This window comes from Oncorhynchus mykiss, chromosome 32, assembly GCF_013265735.2.
Source record: "Oncorhynchus mykiss isolate Arlee chromosome 32, USDA_OmykA_1.1, whole genome shotgun sequence".
Taxonomy (NCBI): Eukaryota; Metazoa; Chordata; class Actinopteri; order Salmoniformes; family Salmonidae; genus Oncorhynchus; species Oncorhynchus mykiss.
The window spans coordinates 13,712,534-13,727,300 of NC_050572.1; the positions used below are offsets into that span (position 1 = coordinate 13,712,534).

At 42.3% G+C, this 14,767-nt stretch overlaps 1 protein-coding gene across 1 annotated transcript in view; it reads left to right on the forward strand.

The window, feature by feature from the left end:
- Positions 1-12,456, forward strand: part of LOC110487938 (adhesion G protein-coupled receptor B2-like) — a 217,402-nt gene extending 204,946 nt beyond the window's left edge. The window contains exon 25 of the mRNA XM_036970608.1: positions 12,202-12,456. Coding sequence (XP_036826503.1) covers positions 12,202-12,387 — 186 coding nt within the window. The 3' untranslated portion in view covers positions 12,388-12,456. The remainder of the gene's footprint in view (positions 1-12,201) is intronic.
- The last annotated feature ends 2,311 nt before the right edge of the window (positions 12,457-14,767 follow it).

Sequence of the window (14,767 nt, forward strand, 5' to 3'; positions counted from 1 at the left end):
GTACGGTATGACAGCCGAGCTGATGCATATTTCATCTCTCAAATGGGCTGTGTTTCTTCCTCTCACTCTGATTTGCTGTGAGGGAAATGAAGCGTGTTCTGGTCTCTCCAGACAGACAGATGATGTTTCAGAGCTGTGTAGAGCTCAGTGAGGCAGAGAGGAAATAAGTACTTCTACTTGATTGTGTTTTTATCCATGGTGATTTGAAAGGGATGCATTTTCTCTCTGCAGTGATGTTGATTAGGCTATGTGTATTTGTTTTGATTACAAGAACAAATTAATCAATTAAACAATCGATTTATCAATGAATCAATCTGTCAACTGTAGGTCAGATCCATGTTACCATGTTACAGACATGTATGGCATGGGGTGAGTAGCAGACTTCATCTGAACTTTAGCTTTGCTTCCAGTGTTTTTCCACTGTTTATCTATTTATGACTGTGTTATTCAAATAGAATACAATTTGTCACGTGTGCCAAATTCAACAGGTGTAGTAGACCTTACCATGAAATGCGTACTTAAAAGCCCTTAACCAACATTGCAGTTAAAAAAAATTTGAGTTAAGAAAATATTTACTAAATAAACTAAAGTTAAAAAATTACAATAAAATAACAATAATAAGGCTATATACAGTCGGCACCGGTACCGAGTAAATGTGCAGGGTACAGGCTAGTCAAGGTCATTTGTACATGTAGCTCGGGGTAAAGGGACTTTGCATAGATAATAAACAGAGAGTAGCAACAGGGTTAAAAACAATGGGGGGAGGGGTCAATGTAAATAGTCTATGTAGTCATCTGACTAATTGTTCAGCAGTCTTTGGGCTTGGGGTTAGAAGCTGTTAAGGAGCCTTTTGGACCTAGACTTGAAGCTTGGCTCCAGTAATGTACTGGGCTGTACGCACTACCCTCTGTAGCGCCTTGCGGTCGGATGCCAAGCAGTTGCCATACCAGGTGATGATGCAACCGGTCAGGATGCTTTCAATGGTGAAGCTGTAGAATTTTCAGAGGTTCTGGGGACCCATACCAAATCTAGCCAGTCTCCTGAGGGGGAAAAGGCGTTGTCGTGCCCTCTTCACGAGTTTGAACCATGATAGTTTGTTGGTGATGTGGACACAAAGGAACTTGAAACTCTCGACCCGCTCCACTACAGCGCCGTCGATGTTAATGGGGGCCTGTTAGGCCCTCCTTTCCTGTGTCCACCATCATCTCCTTTGTCTTCTCACATTGAGGGAGAGTTTGTTGTCCTGGCACCACACTGCCAAGTCTCTGACCTCCTCCCTGTAGGCTATCTCATAATTGTTGGTGATCAGGCCTACCACCGTTGTGTCATCAGCAAACTTGATGATGGTGTTGGAGTCGTGCTTGGCCACTTGGTCATGGGTGAACAGGGAGTACAGGAGGGTACTTAGCACGCACCCCTGAGGGGCCCCCGTGTTGAGGATCAACGTGGCAGATGTGTTGTTGCAGTTGCAGAGGGAGGTGTTTAGTTCCAGGGTCCTTAGCTTAGTGATGAGCTTTGAGTGCACTATGATGTTGAACGCTGAGCTGTAGTCAATGAAGAACATTCTCACATAGGTGTTCCTTTTGTCCAGGTGAGAAAGGGCAGTGTGGAATGTGATTGAGATTGCGTCATCTGTGGATCTGTTTGGCGGTATGCGAATTGGAGTGGGTCTAGGGTTTCCATGATGATGGTTTTGATGTGAGTCATGACCCGCTGTTCAAAGAACTTCATGACTACAGACATGAGTGCTACTGGTCGGTAGTCATTTAGGCAGGTTACCTTAGTGTTCGTGGGTACAGGGACCCAAGTGGTCTGCTTGAAACATGTAGGTATTATAGACTCAGTCTTAGAGAGGTTGAAACATGTAGGTATTGTAGACTCAGTCAGGGAGAGGTTGAAACATGTAGGTATTATAGACTCAGTCAGGGAGAGGTTGAAACATGTAGGTATTACAGACTCAGTCAGGGAGAGGTTGAAACATGTAGGTATTATAGACTCAGTCAGGGAGAGGTTGAAACATGTAGGTATTATAGACTCAGTCAGGGAGAGGTTGAAACATGTAGGTATTATAGACTCCCTCAGGGAGAGGTTGAAACATGTAGGTATTATAGACTCCCTCAGGGAGAGGTTGAAACATGTAGGTATTATAGACTCAGTCTTAGAGAGGTTGAAACATGTAGGTATTATAGACTCAGTCTTAGAGAGGTTGACACATGTAGGTATTACAGACTCCCTCAGGGAGAGGTTGAAACATGTAGGTATTACAGACTCCCTCAGGGAGAGGTTGAAACATGTAGGTATTACAGACTCCCTCAGGGAGAGGTTGAAACATGTAGGTATTATAGACTCAGTCTTAGAGAGGTTGAAACATGTAGGTATTACAGACTCCCTCAGGGAGAGGTTGAAACATGTAGGTATTACAGACTCCCTCAGGGAGAGGTTGAAACATGTAGGTATTATAGACTCAGTCTTAGAGAGGTTTAAACATGTAGGTATTACAGACTCCCTCAGGGAGAGGTTGAAACATGTAGGTATTATAGACTCAGTCTTAGAGAGGTTGAAACATGTAGGTATTATAGACTCAGTCTTAGAGAGGTTGAAACATGTAGGTATTACAGACTCCCTCAGGGAGAGGTTGAAACATGTAGGTATTATAGACTCAGTCTTAGAGAGGTTGAAACATGTAGGTATTATAGACTCAGTCTTAGAGAGGTTGAAACATGTAGGTATTACAGACTCCGTCAGAGAGAGGTTGAAACATGTAGGTATTATAGACTCCCTCAGGGAGAGGTTGAAACATGTAGGTATTGTAGACTCAGTCTTAGAGAGGTTGAAACATGTAGGTATTATATACTCAGTCTTAGAGAGGTTGAAACATGTAGGTATTATAGACTCAGTCAGGGAGAGGTTGAAACATGTAGGTATTATAGACTCAGTCTTAGAGAGGTTGAAACATGTAGGTATTATAGACTCAGTCAGGGAGAGGTTGAAACATGTAGGTATTATAGACTCAGTCAGGGAGAGGTTGAAACATGTAGGTATTATAGACTCAGTCTTAGAGAGGTTGAAACATGTAGGTATTACAGACTCAGTCAGGGAGAGGTTGAAACATGTAGGTATTATAGACTCAGTCTTAGAGAGGTTGAAACATGTAGGTATTACAGACTCAGTCAGGGAGAGGTTGAAACATGTAGGTATTATAGACTCAGTCTTAGAGAGGTTGAAACATGTAGGTATTACAGACTCCCTCAGGGAGAGGTTGAAACATGTAGGTATTACAGACTCAGTCTTAGAGAGGTTGAAACATGTAGGTATTACAGACTCCCTCAGGGAGAGGTTGAAACATGTAGGTATTATAGACTCAGTCTTAGAGAGGTTGAAACATGTAGGTATTACAGACTCCCTCAGGGAGATGTTGAAACATGTAGGTATTACAGATTCCGTCAGGGAGAGGTTGAAACATGTAGGTATTTTAGACTCAGTCTTAGAGAGGTTGAAACATGTAGGTATTATAGACTCAGTCTTAGAGAGGTTGAAACATGTAGGTATTACAGACTCCCTCAGGGAGAGGTTGAAACATGTAGGTATTATAGACTCAGTCTTAGAGAGGTTGAAACATGTAGGTATTATAGACTCAGTCTTAGAGAGGTTGAAACATGTAGGTATTATAGACTCAGTCAGGGAGAGGTTGAAACATGTAGGTATTATAGACTCAGTCTTAGAGAGGTTGAAACATGTAGGTATTATAGACTCAGTCAGGGAGAGGTTGAAACATGTAGGTATTACAGACTCCCTCAGGGAGAGGTTGAAACATGTAGGTATTATAGACTCAGTCTTAGAGAGGTTGAAACATGTAGGTATTATAGACTCAGTCAGGGAGAGGTTGAAACATGTAGGTATTATAGACTCAGTCTTAGAGAGGTTGAAACATGTAGGTATTATAGACTCAGTCAGGGAGAGGTTGAAACATGTAGGTATTACAGACTCCCTCAGGGAGAGGTTGAAACATGTAGGTATTATAGACTCAGTCTTAGAGAGGTTGAAACATGTAGGTATTATAGACTCAGTCTTAGAGAGGTTGAAACATGTAGGTATTATAGACTCCGTCAGAGAGAGGTTGAAACATGTAGGTATTATAGACTCAGTCTTAGAGAGGTTGAAACATGTAGGTATTACAGACTCCGTCAGAGAGAGGTTGAAAAATGTAGGTATTACAGACTCAGTCAGGGAGAGGTTGAAACATGTAGGTATTACAGACTCAGTCAGGGAGAGGTTGAAACATGTTAGTGAAGACACTTGCCAGTTAGTCTGCGCATGCTCTGAGTACACGTCCTGGTAATCCACCTGGCCCTGCGGCCTTGTGAATGTTGACCTGTTTAAAATGCTATTGAAATGCTAGCAATAGTGTTGCTGCCGCAAAGGGGAATTGTGCCAATCATAGTGACAATGCTGTGACGTGTAATTTTCAATGACAATGATCTGAGGGTTATTGAGTCAGTGAGGGAAATTTGACTGTACTCCTTAGGTCCTTAACGAAATGTTCTGGCATCGAGCTAAATGGCTCTAACGTATCTTAATCTCTCTTTCTCTCTTTTTTGTCCTCTTCAACCTTCCCTCCATCTCATTCGCTTTTCCATTCGTCCTCATGGCCTGACATTTCTCCTCTCCCTCCCCTAATTTCCTTGTTTGTTTCCCTCTAAACTCAGCCCACAATTGAGGCATTAATTTAATAATTGTTTCCTCTCATTAGCGTTTTTAAAAATGATTTGTATGCCCCCTCTCTCTGCACCCAGTATAACTCATCATCTGTTTTCTCCCTTCCACACAAATTGACCATAAATATCCAAGGGCTGGTGCAGTGTAGTGTAGCGTAGCGTAGCCTAGCGTTAGCTTAGCAGAGCGCGCTAGCTCTCCCTGGCTCTATCAATAAGGAGATGAAGCTAACACTAGCTCCGATGCGCACTAAAGTTAACGTGATGTTAACGTGACTCGTTGAGTGTCCTTGGGACAATTAGGAGGTGAGGAAGAAAAGGGCAGGGTCACTCGTTGGAACTGTTTATGGACGGGAAACTAGAACGTAACCCTGCATAGGACTGCAGCGGTCATGCTGCATTGGACTACAGTGGTTGTCTGATCTCTCATTTGTTAGCAATCCGTAGCCTTTAATAGAATGTATATGTGATGCATTCACTGGTTAAGTCCCTTTGAAGACCCCTATTACTGCTACACAAACCTGGTTTATTATTCCACTTCAGGGTTAGTTGTGCTCCGATGTAGTTTGGCCGGTCAGTGACTGTTTCTGAGCTTGTGTAATAGGACCTTGGTGTAGAATAATGATTCAATGATTGGTTGTGGTAATGGTAAGATATCTCTAAAAGAGTCCATCTAACGTTGAGATGCTTGGTCTCAAAATGGAAATGGCTTTGTAGGCCTACAGGCAGGAGGGATTTGTAATGAGATTTGAAAGAGAAAATGTAGGCATGGAGAGAGGGAGAGCGGGAGAGAGGGAGGGAGAGAGAGAGAGAGAGAGAGAGAGAGAGAGAGAGAGAGAAACTTGATCGTATCTTGTGAGTGACCACCTGATCCCTGATAGCTCCTGGCTGGTTTAGAGACTAAAAGCCCACTGTTGCCTCATCAGAACCAAGAACAATTCTACTTTCTTTATAAATGACCTGTTCCTCTGGTACTCACTGACCTTTGGCCTGGACTTCACATGCTTGGCCTCGGCTTGCTGTCCGATGTTTATCGAATCATATATCAGTCTTCTAATTTATATATGTATTTATTTATTTATTCATTCATCATTTTAATTGGATGTCTGTGAGTAACTGACTAGCTGTCTGTTGCTGGATGGTACATTGTTAATTCATTGCCTCTTTGTTTGCTTTTGTTTTGTTTGTTTTGTATGTTGTCTGGGTTGGGCTTCATCATGCTTGGTGCTTCATGTTTTTCTGTCTTAGTTTGACTGTAGCCAGGCAGCAAGCAGAACCGAGGCCAGAAAACAGCAGAAAGGTAAACCCCTCTCACCCCCCTTCATTTCCCTTTAGTTGGTGCTCCTACCAGGGGTACACTGCTGGGGGTCTGGCTGTGTGTTCTCTCCACTCCATGCCATAGTAGAGATCGCCAGAGACAGATAGATAGATGACCATAGATCTGTAGATCTACTAGTGTGTGACTGTGTTTAGAACAGTGATTCGTTGTATATGTACTGATAACCCCCGTCTCCTTTCCATCTGAACACTGTGTGGTTGCGTGATGCTTGTAGGACTCTCTGATGCTTGTAAGTCTCTGACCACTTCCTTTGTATATTTTCTTCTCTTTGTGAACTTTGATGTCACTTCCTGCTTGCATGATGGTGGAGGTGGTGATGGTTGGTTTCCCTTGTTGTTTTTCCTCATTGGATGTTGTTAGACCAATGAGATTTAAAAGCAGGATGACAGAAAGAGAGGAGCTGATGAGAGAGTGAGATGACAGAAAGAGAGAAGCTGATGAGAGGGAGAGAGAGATGACAGAGAGAGAGAAGCTGATGAGAGAGTGAGATGACAGAAAAAGAGAAGCTGATGAGAACCTCTCTCTCCCTCTCTCTGCCATGTCATTCCTCTCCTCTCGTTGACCTCTCTCTCTCTCTCTCTCTCTCTCTCTCTCTCTCTGCCATGTCATTCCTCTCCTCTCGTTGACCTCTCTCTCTCTCTCTCTCTCTCTGCCATGTCATTACTCTCCTCTCTTTGACCTCTCTCTCTATCTGCCATGTCATTCCTCTCCTCTTGTTGACCTCTCTCTCTGCCATGTCATTCCTCTCCTCTCTTTGACCTCTCTCTCCCTCTCTCTGCCATGTCATTCCTCTCCTCTCTTTGACCTCTCTCTCTCTCTCTCTCTCTCTCTCTCTGCCATGTCATTCCTCTCCTCTCTTTGACCTCTCTCTCCATTGCCTGTGACCAGAACTACCATATTCTTCATTCTTATGATTAGATTAGCAGAGGCATAGCTTTTACATACTTATAACTGTCTGTGGTGTTTCACTGTGCAGTGTGTTTGTCTGCTGTGTTTCACTGTACAGTGTGTGTCTGTTGTGTTTCACTGTGCAGTGTGTATGTGTCTGTGGTGTTTCACTGTGCAGTGTGTGTGTCTGTTGTGTTTTACTGTGCAGTGTGTGTCTGTTGTGTTTCACTGTGCAGTGTGTGTACGTGGTGTTTCACTGTGCAGTGTGTGTATGTGGTGTTTCACTGTGCAGCGTGTGTCTGTTGTGTTTCACTGTGCAGTGTGTGTCTGTTGTGTTTCACTGTGCAGTGTGTGTATGTGGTGTTTCACTGTGCAGCGTGTGTCTGTTGTGTTTCACTGTGCAGTGTGTGTCTGTTGTGTTTCACTGTGCCGTGTGTATGTGTCTGTGGTGTTTCACTGTGCTGTGTTTGCGAGTGGGGGTGTTTGTATTTTCATATGATGTGCCATGAGAGAATGGGAGAGGATGAGTGTGAGTGAGAGGATGAGAGGGAGAGGATAAGAGATAGAGGGAGAGGATGAATGTGAGAGGATGAGTGTGAGAGGATGAGGATGAATGTGAGAGGGAGAGGATGAATGTGAGAGGGAGAGGATGAGTGTGAGAGGGAGAGGATGGGTATGAGAGGGAGAGGATGGGAGAGGATGAGAACAGCAGAAATGGGAGGATATAAAGCTGAGAGGGAGAACAACAGAAATGGGAGGATATAAAGCTGAGAGGGAGAACAACAGAAATAGGAGGATATAAAGCTGAGAGGGAGAACAACAGAAATGGGAGGATATAAAGCTGAGAGGGAGAACAACAGAAATAGGAGGATATAAAGCTGAGAGGGAGAACAACAGAAATGGGAGGATATAAAGCTGTGAGGGAGAACAACAGAAATGGGAGGATATAAAGCTGTGAGGGAGAACAACAGAAATGGGAGGATGTAAAGCTGTGAGGGAGAACAACAGAAAGGGGAGGATATAAAGCTGGGAGCTTGCCCCTGGAGGTGGAAGAACAACATGGTTGTTGTTTCAGGGCAGGGCTGTCAGTGACTGTGATTTCCCTCTCTTCTCTCTTTCTTTCTGTCTTTCTCTCTCCTCCCTCCTCTTCTCTTTGTTCCCCTCCATCTTATCGCAACAGAGGGAAAGGCAATGGAGCGTTTCGTCTGCCGGAGGTGAAAATAACTCTTTGAGTGTAAGTAGAAGAGAAGTGGCAGGCAGAGAGAGAGAGAGAGAGAGAGGGAGAGAGGGAGAGAGAGGGAGAGAGAGGGAGAGAGAGGGAGAAGGAGGGAGAAGGAGGGAGAAGGAGAGAGAGGGAGAAAGAGAGAGAGAGAGAGAGAGAGAGAGAGAGGGAGAGAGAGAGAGAGAGAGAGAGAGAGATGGAGTAGAGGGAAGGTGTTAGAGCTAGACTGATGGAAGCAGAGAGAGGGCGATGGAGAGAGAAAACAGGAGAGCGTAGGCTAGGCACACACCAGCAGCACAATCGCGTTAGCATAAACTGCCGGGGATAAAGTTAGGCTTGACTGCAGCATTACCCAGATTTCTGCATTACAAAATGTTCCTTCGTTTAGCATGCAAATTGCCTCCCAGATTAAGCTTTTTGTATTCATTTTGCCAACTGTCAGCCCGAGACGACGCAGGGAGAATTATAATCAGGCTGATATTGCCTCCTGGTGGTCAGTACTGTCACAACAGGCATGTTGACAACAGGCTGTGTGAGGACCACTGAAGAAAAACACAGTGTTTGTGTGTGTGTGTGTGTGTTTTCTCAGATCAATGAGTAGACCTGGTTAGTATTTGATAAAGAGAGTGGTAGATGGGAAAGACAGAATGGAGAGACCGACGGAGGGTGAGCAAAAAAGAAATGGAAAGACAGGATGCGGAGAGAAAGAATGGGAAGAGAGATGGGGACAGCGGGGGAGTGTTAAGGTGGGGCACGAACAGCATGACTCTGCTTATATTGGCCAATGTTCTTCAATCTCCGCCATCCGACACACATTGATATACACACACACACTGATACACACACACACACACACACACACACACACACACACACACACACACACACACACACACATGCTGATACACACACACACACAGATACACACACAAAGCAAGGGGCTGGGCCCACGGGTGTGTTACAGGGCCATTGATTTCATCCAAATTAACTGGGATACGCATCCAGACACACACAATTCACTGTCATCAGAGGGGGTAGGAGGAAGAGGATCAGGAGTTTCCAGCCATTGAATCCATTTAGATCGATTTGGGGGTGGTGCTTTTCAAAATGTCCACCTCAGGTGGTCGTTGGCAATAGCAATAACAACATACTACATCAGAGATGGTATAGAAGCAAGAGATTCTCCCTTGTGATATGTGTTGAATACTGTGGTGGTGGGATCCAGAATGAACCTACATTACTGGTAACGGTACCCCCTGTATATAGCCTTGTTATTGTTATTTTATTGTGTTACTTTTTTTCTTACTTTATTTTATTTTATTATATATATTTATTTGTTTTGCAAATATATTTCTTACTTATTTATAAAAAATGTTTATCTGCATTGTTGGTTAAAGGCTTGTAAGTAAGCTTTCACGGTAAGTTTTCAGCGTATGTGAAAAAAATATTTGATTTGATTTGACATTATAGTCATTATAGACATCCAACCAACTCTTACCACGAAGAAATCACCTACAGTGGGTTATCTTCCTTCCCTCTAATATCTTTGCTACAGAAGAAGGGGGTGATGAAGGAAAACTTCAAAAATGACTAATTTGCAGAAAGGAGTTGGAGCACTGAACACAAAAAGCATAGATTGATTTATTTTAGCTCACTCTAATGCATTATACAGGATGAGAACAGGTAACTGACGTTTCCACATAAGGCTGACTTCTTCCTTTTGATTGACCTAACAATGATTTTCGTCATTGTTGTTGAGCACCCACCGGAACTACAGAGTTCTGTGTGATGAAGCAATAAGAGTCATTTAATTGGACATTCCAAATGGTTCACCCCAGGATTCTCTGACTCTGGTCCAACATCATAGCATTATGGGGTATTGTGATGTCATTATGGGGTATTGTGATGTCATTATGGGGTATTGTGATGTCATTATGGGGTATTGGGTGTAGATGGGTGAAAAAACTAAATCTATTTAATTAATTTTGAATTTAGGCTGTAACACAACAAAATGTGGAATAGGTCAAGGGGTATGAATACTTTCTGAAGACTCTGTAGCTCCTGGCTTGCTGAGTGGGAAGGGTTTTGATCCAGCCCTGCAGCAACACACCTGATGCAGCTAATTAGGGGACTTTGATTAGTTGAATATTCCAATTAGGTGTGTTACTGTAGGGCTTGAACAAAAGCCTGCACACCTAGTCATTTTCCAGGAGAGTTGGAGAGAACCCTGGTCCAGGTCCATCCATTTAGCCACTGTTGCACTCATAGAAATGGAAGCATTCTAGATTCTAGAATAGTTAGATAGGTAGGTAGGTAGGTAGGTAGGTAGGTAGGTAGGTAGGTAGGTAGGTAGGTAGGTAGGTAGGTAGGTAGGTAGGTAGGTAGGTAGGTAATATTTTTTATGGTTTCACCCACCATGGAACACGACCATGAAATATGTAGTTCTGTTCATTGCAATTCTATGCTTTAATAAAAGTGATTGTGTGTATTTCTGGGCCAATGATTGTCCACACATATCACTATCCCTCATGGCTACCTACCCTTGCATCTGTAAATATCTGATACTTAATATTCCCTCCGCTTCAGTTTAAGTTGATTCCATAACATTTTCCAAACATGAAAGGACCACCGGCAGACCGCATGCAGTGATCACAGTGAGAACCAGGGCAGATCAGTCCATTACCGTCAACACTGATTGGGAAATATTGGAGAGGATAGCAGGGGAGAAAGCAGGTAGCTTTGACTTAAAGAGAAAAGTAAGGTAAAACGTTGTTTTATGAAATGGAGATTGTAATGCTAACAATGAGCTCATGCTAGCAGAGTGTCTGTGTTCAGCTTGTGATGTTAGCATTCATGTGGTGTGTTCAGTTTGTGATGTTAGCATTCATGTGGTGTGTTCAGTTTGTGATGTTAGCATTCATGTGGTGTGTTCAGTTTGTGATGTTAGCATTCATGTGGTGTGTTCAGTTTGTGATGTTAGCAATCATGTGGTGTGTTCAGTTTGTGATGTTAGCATTCATGTGGTGTGTTCAGTCTGTGATGTTAGCATTCATGTGGTGTGTTCAGTCTGTGATGTTAGCATTCATGTGGTGTGTTCAGTTTGTGATGTTAGCATTCATGTGGTGTGTTCAGTTTGTGATGTTAGCATTCATGTGGTGTGTTCAGTTTGTGATGTTAGCATTCATGTGGTGTGTTCAGTTTGTGATGTTAGCATTCATGTGGTGTGTTCAGTTTGTGATGTTAGCATTCATTTGGTGTGTTCAGTTTGTGATGTTAGCATTCATGTGGTGTGTTCAGTTTGTGATGTTAGCATTCATGTGGTGTGTTCAGTTTGTGATGTTAGCATTCATGTGGTGTGTTCAGTTTGATGTTAGCATTCATGTGGTGTGTTTAGTTTGTGATGTTAGCATTCATGTGGTGTGTTCAGGTGCTTTTTCTTAAGTAACGTTTATTATCTAGTTTGATCCATTGACAATAACTGGTTTATACCAGTCTGTAACTAGCCTTGCAAAGTTGCCATACAGATGAGGTGTGTTGCTTTGATACACCATTAATGTGCCTCTGTGCAAGAGTCAACACACACACATAATGATGCACTGTATGGAGGGTTGAAGGGTAGGTTTTGTATTTGGCCTTAGTTATTAGCAATCAGCTTGTTCAGAAGAATCCCCATGAATTGATAAACAGCCAGTCCCCTGGGTGGGTTTATCCTGAGGCACAAACTGTAGGATCAGCTTCACCATTAGGGGTTAACATGCAAAAACTGACCTTAGATCAGTGGCTAAGGGCAACTCCATTTCTCTCCAGGAAGCCACAGATATAACATCAGTTAACCCAAATCCTAACTTTAACCATAAAGGATACATATATCAAAACTGACCTTAGATCAGAAATGTCACCCTGCTCAATTGTTTATTATTAATAATAATAATAATAAATAAGCATTCATTTTATTTGTAGAGCAATTTTCCTTATACACAGAAATCAAAAAGATCTGATGCTCCTTGTCTCCTGTGTGTTTGACCTCCGACCCTGTGCAGGACAAGTCGACCCCGACCCAAGACGACCAGCACTCCTGGGACAGCTTCAAGACCATGACCCCTGAGCTATCCATCGTGCCGGGGGAGCACAAGGACAGGATGGAGCTGCACAACAAGAACACCTGGGACTCCTCGTCTGCCAACACACCTGACACGTCTGAGGGGGACTTCCAGACCGAAGTGTGATGAGACAGAGAAACACACACACACACACATACAGAAACACAAACAAACACAATGAAACACACACACACACATACAGAAACACACACACACACAATGAAACACACACACACACACATACAGAAACACACACACACACGTACAGAAACACACACACACACATACAGAAACACACACACACACACATACAGAAACACACACACACACACACATACAGAAACACAAACAAACACAATAAAACACACACACACATACAGAAACACACACACACACAATGAAACACACACACACACACATACAGAAACACACACACACACATACAGAAACACACACACACACAATGAAACACACACGCACACATACAGAAACACACACACACACACATACAGAAACACACACACACACAATGAAACACACACACACAATGAAACACACACATACAGAAACACACACACACACGAAGAAACACACACACACACACACGAAGAAACACACATACAGAAACACACACACACAATGAAACACACACACATACAGAAACACACACACACACACATACAGAAACACACACCCACACATACAGAAACACACACACACACACACACACACATACAGAAACACACACACACATACAGAAACACACACACACACACACAATGAAACACACACACACACGAAGAAATACACACACACACACACATACAGAAACACACACACACACACACATACAGAAATACACACACACATGCAGAAACACACACACACAGAAACACATATACACACATACAGAAACACTCACACACACACACACACACACACACACACACACACACACACACACACACACACACACACACAGAGAAACACAGAGAAACACATACACATAGAAATATAGTAGTAATATATTCACACACATAGAAATGCAAAAGCAGGTACATTCAGAATCAGAGAAACACACACAACCACAAACAAACTGGTTCAAGTGCAGACATACAGGTACCAACATGTACATACAGACAGACACACAGCACTCCTCCACACCACTCTTCACACCCTAAGATGTGCGTTCTACAGGATTATATCATTTGTTTACTACTACAGTGGACAAGGACAAAGGAAAGATAACTGGTCTCTGCTATATTTTCACACAGACACTTTAAATGAGAGAACAGGCGCGTGAAAACAGACTGGGACCGAGACATTTTTAAATGAACAAAAAAACAACAACAAATTCTTGATTTTATTCGCGGTGAAAAAAGGATCCTCTTTCACCTGTTTGATGATTTGAAAAAAATAAGAATATTTCTGCACCGTTCTGTTCTTTTTATAGAGAAGAAATGTCACTGATGTTTGGCACACTGTTAAACCCCTTAGGCTCCCTCCCTCCCTTCATTTCTCCCCTCCTTTCCCATCTAATGGATGAAGCAAACGCTCCGATTTTTCCCCCTTTGTTTTCGGAGGGGTCGGGGAGGGGGCGGTAGGGAGGTGTAGGACGGATCATTGACGTGTGCAATCCTCTGCTGTTGCTGCCGTCCAAGTGTCTCACACTCTTCTCTCGTCATCCTTTTTCACCGTCGTGTTTATTTTCCTTTTTGTACATTTTTGTGATTTTATGATGTCCTTCGTCTTCGTTTTTTTGTGTGTTTTGTTTGAACAAAAACATGAGGGACACAAAAAAGAAAATGTCCAACAGAGTTTCAATTGTTGTCTCATTGTCTATTCCATGAAAGTCTCATTTTATTTAGATTTTCGGTTCATGCTTGTGCTACCTTTTTCCTGTGAGAATTTTTCCCATGTGGAATTTTACAGAATGATTTATAACACATCTGTGACACGTGAGCTTGCTTTCTGAGGTAACATGCATGGCATGTTCTCAATGGTACACCTGTGGGAATTGAAAAAAAAGATTATCATCTAGATTCACACACATTTCTGTCTTTCTTTTATCCAGTTTGGTATAAAAAAAAGGCTTTTGACCCTCAAACTCTCACCATATTTTATATACATGGATTACCACCTGGAGTCATTCTGATCCCAACAACAAACTATTGGTAAAAGAAACTATTGGAAAAATAAACTATTGGTAAAATAAACTAATAATCAAGATCAACTGTATTCTTATAAAAACATAATTAGACATGTAAATAATGTTATGAAAAAAACGGACTGCTATTTTAGCAAAATGACAGATTACGTACTCTGTAAACCGAAAATATAAGTGTTTCCCTTATATAATGTGAAGCTTTTTTCCAAAGTACAATCAAATTTAGTTCTAAAAAGCAGATTTGCCATAATTTGATAGTAGTATCATGTCATTTTAACATTTGTTTTATAAATATACATGTTGTCATATTTCTGTGGTAAAAATTACTGCCATTTAAAA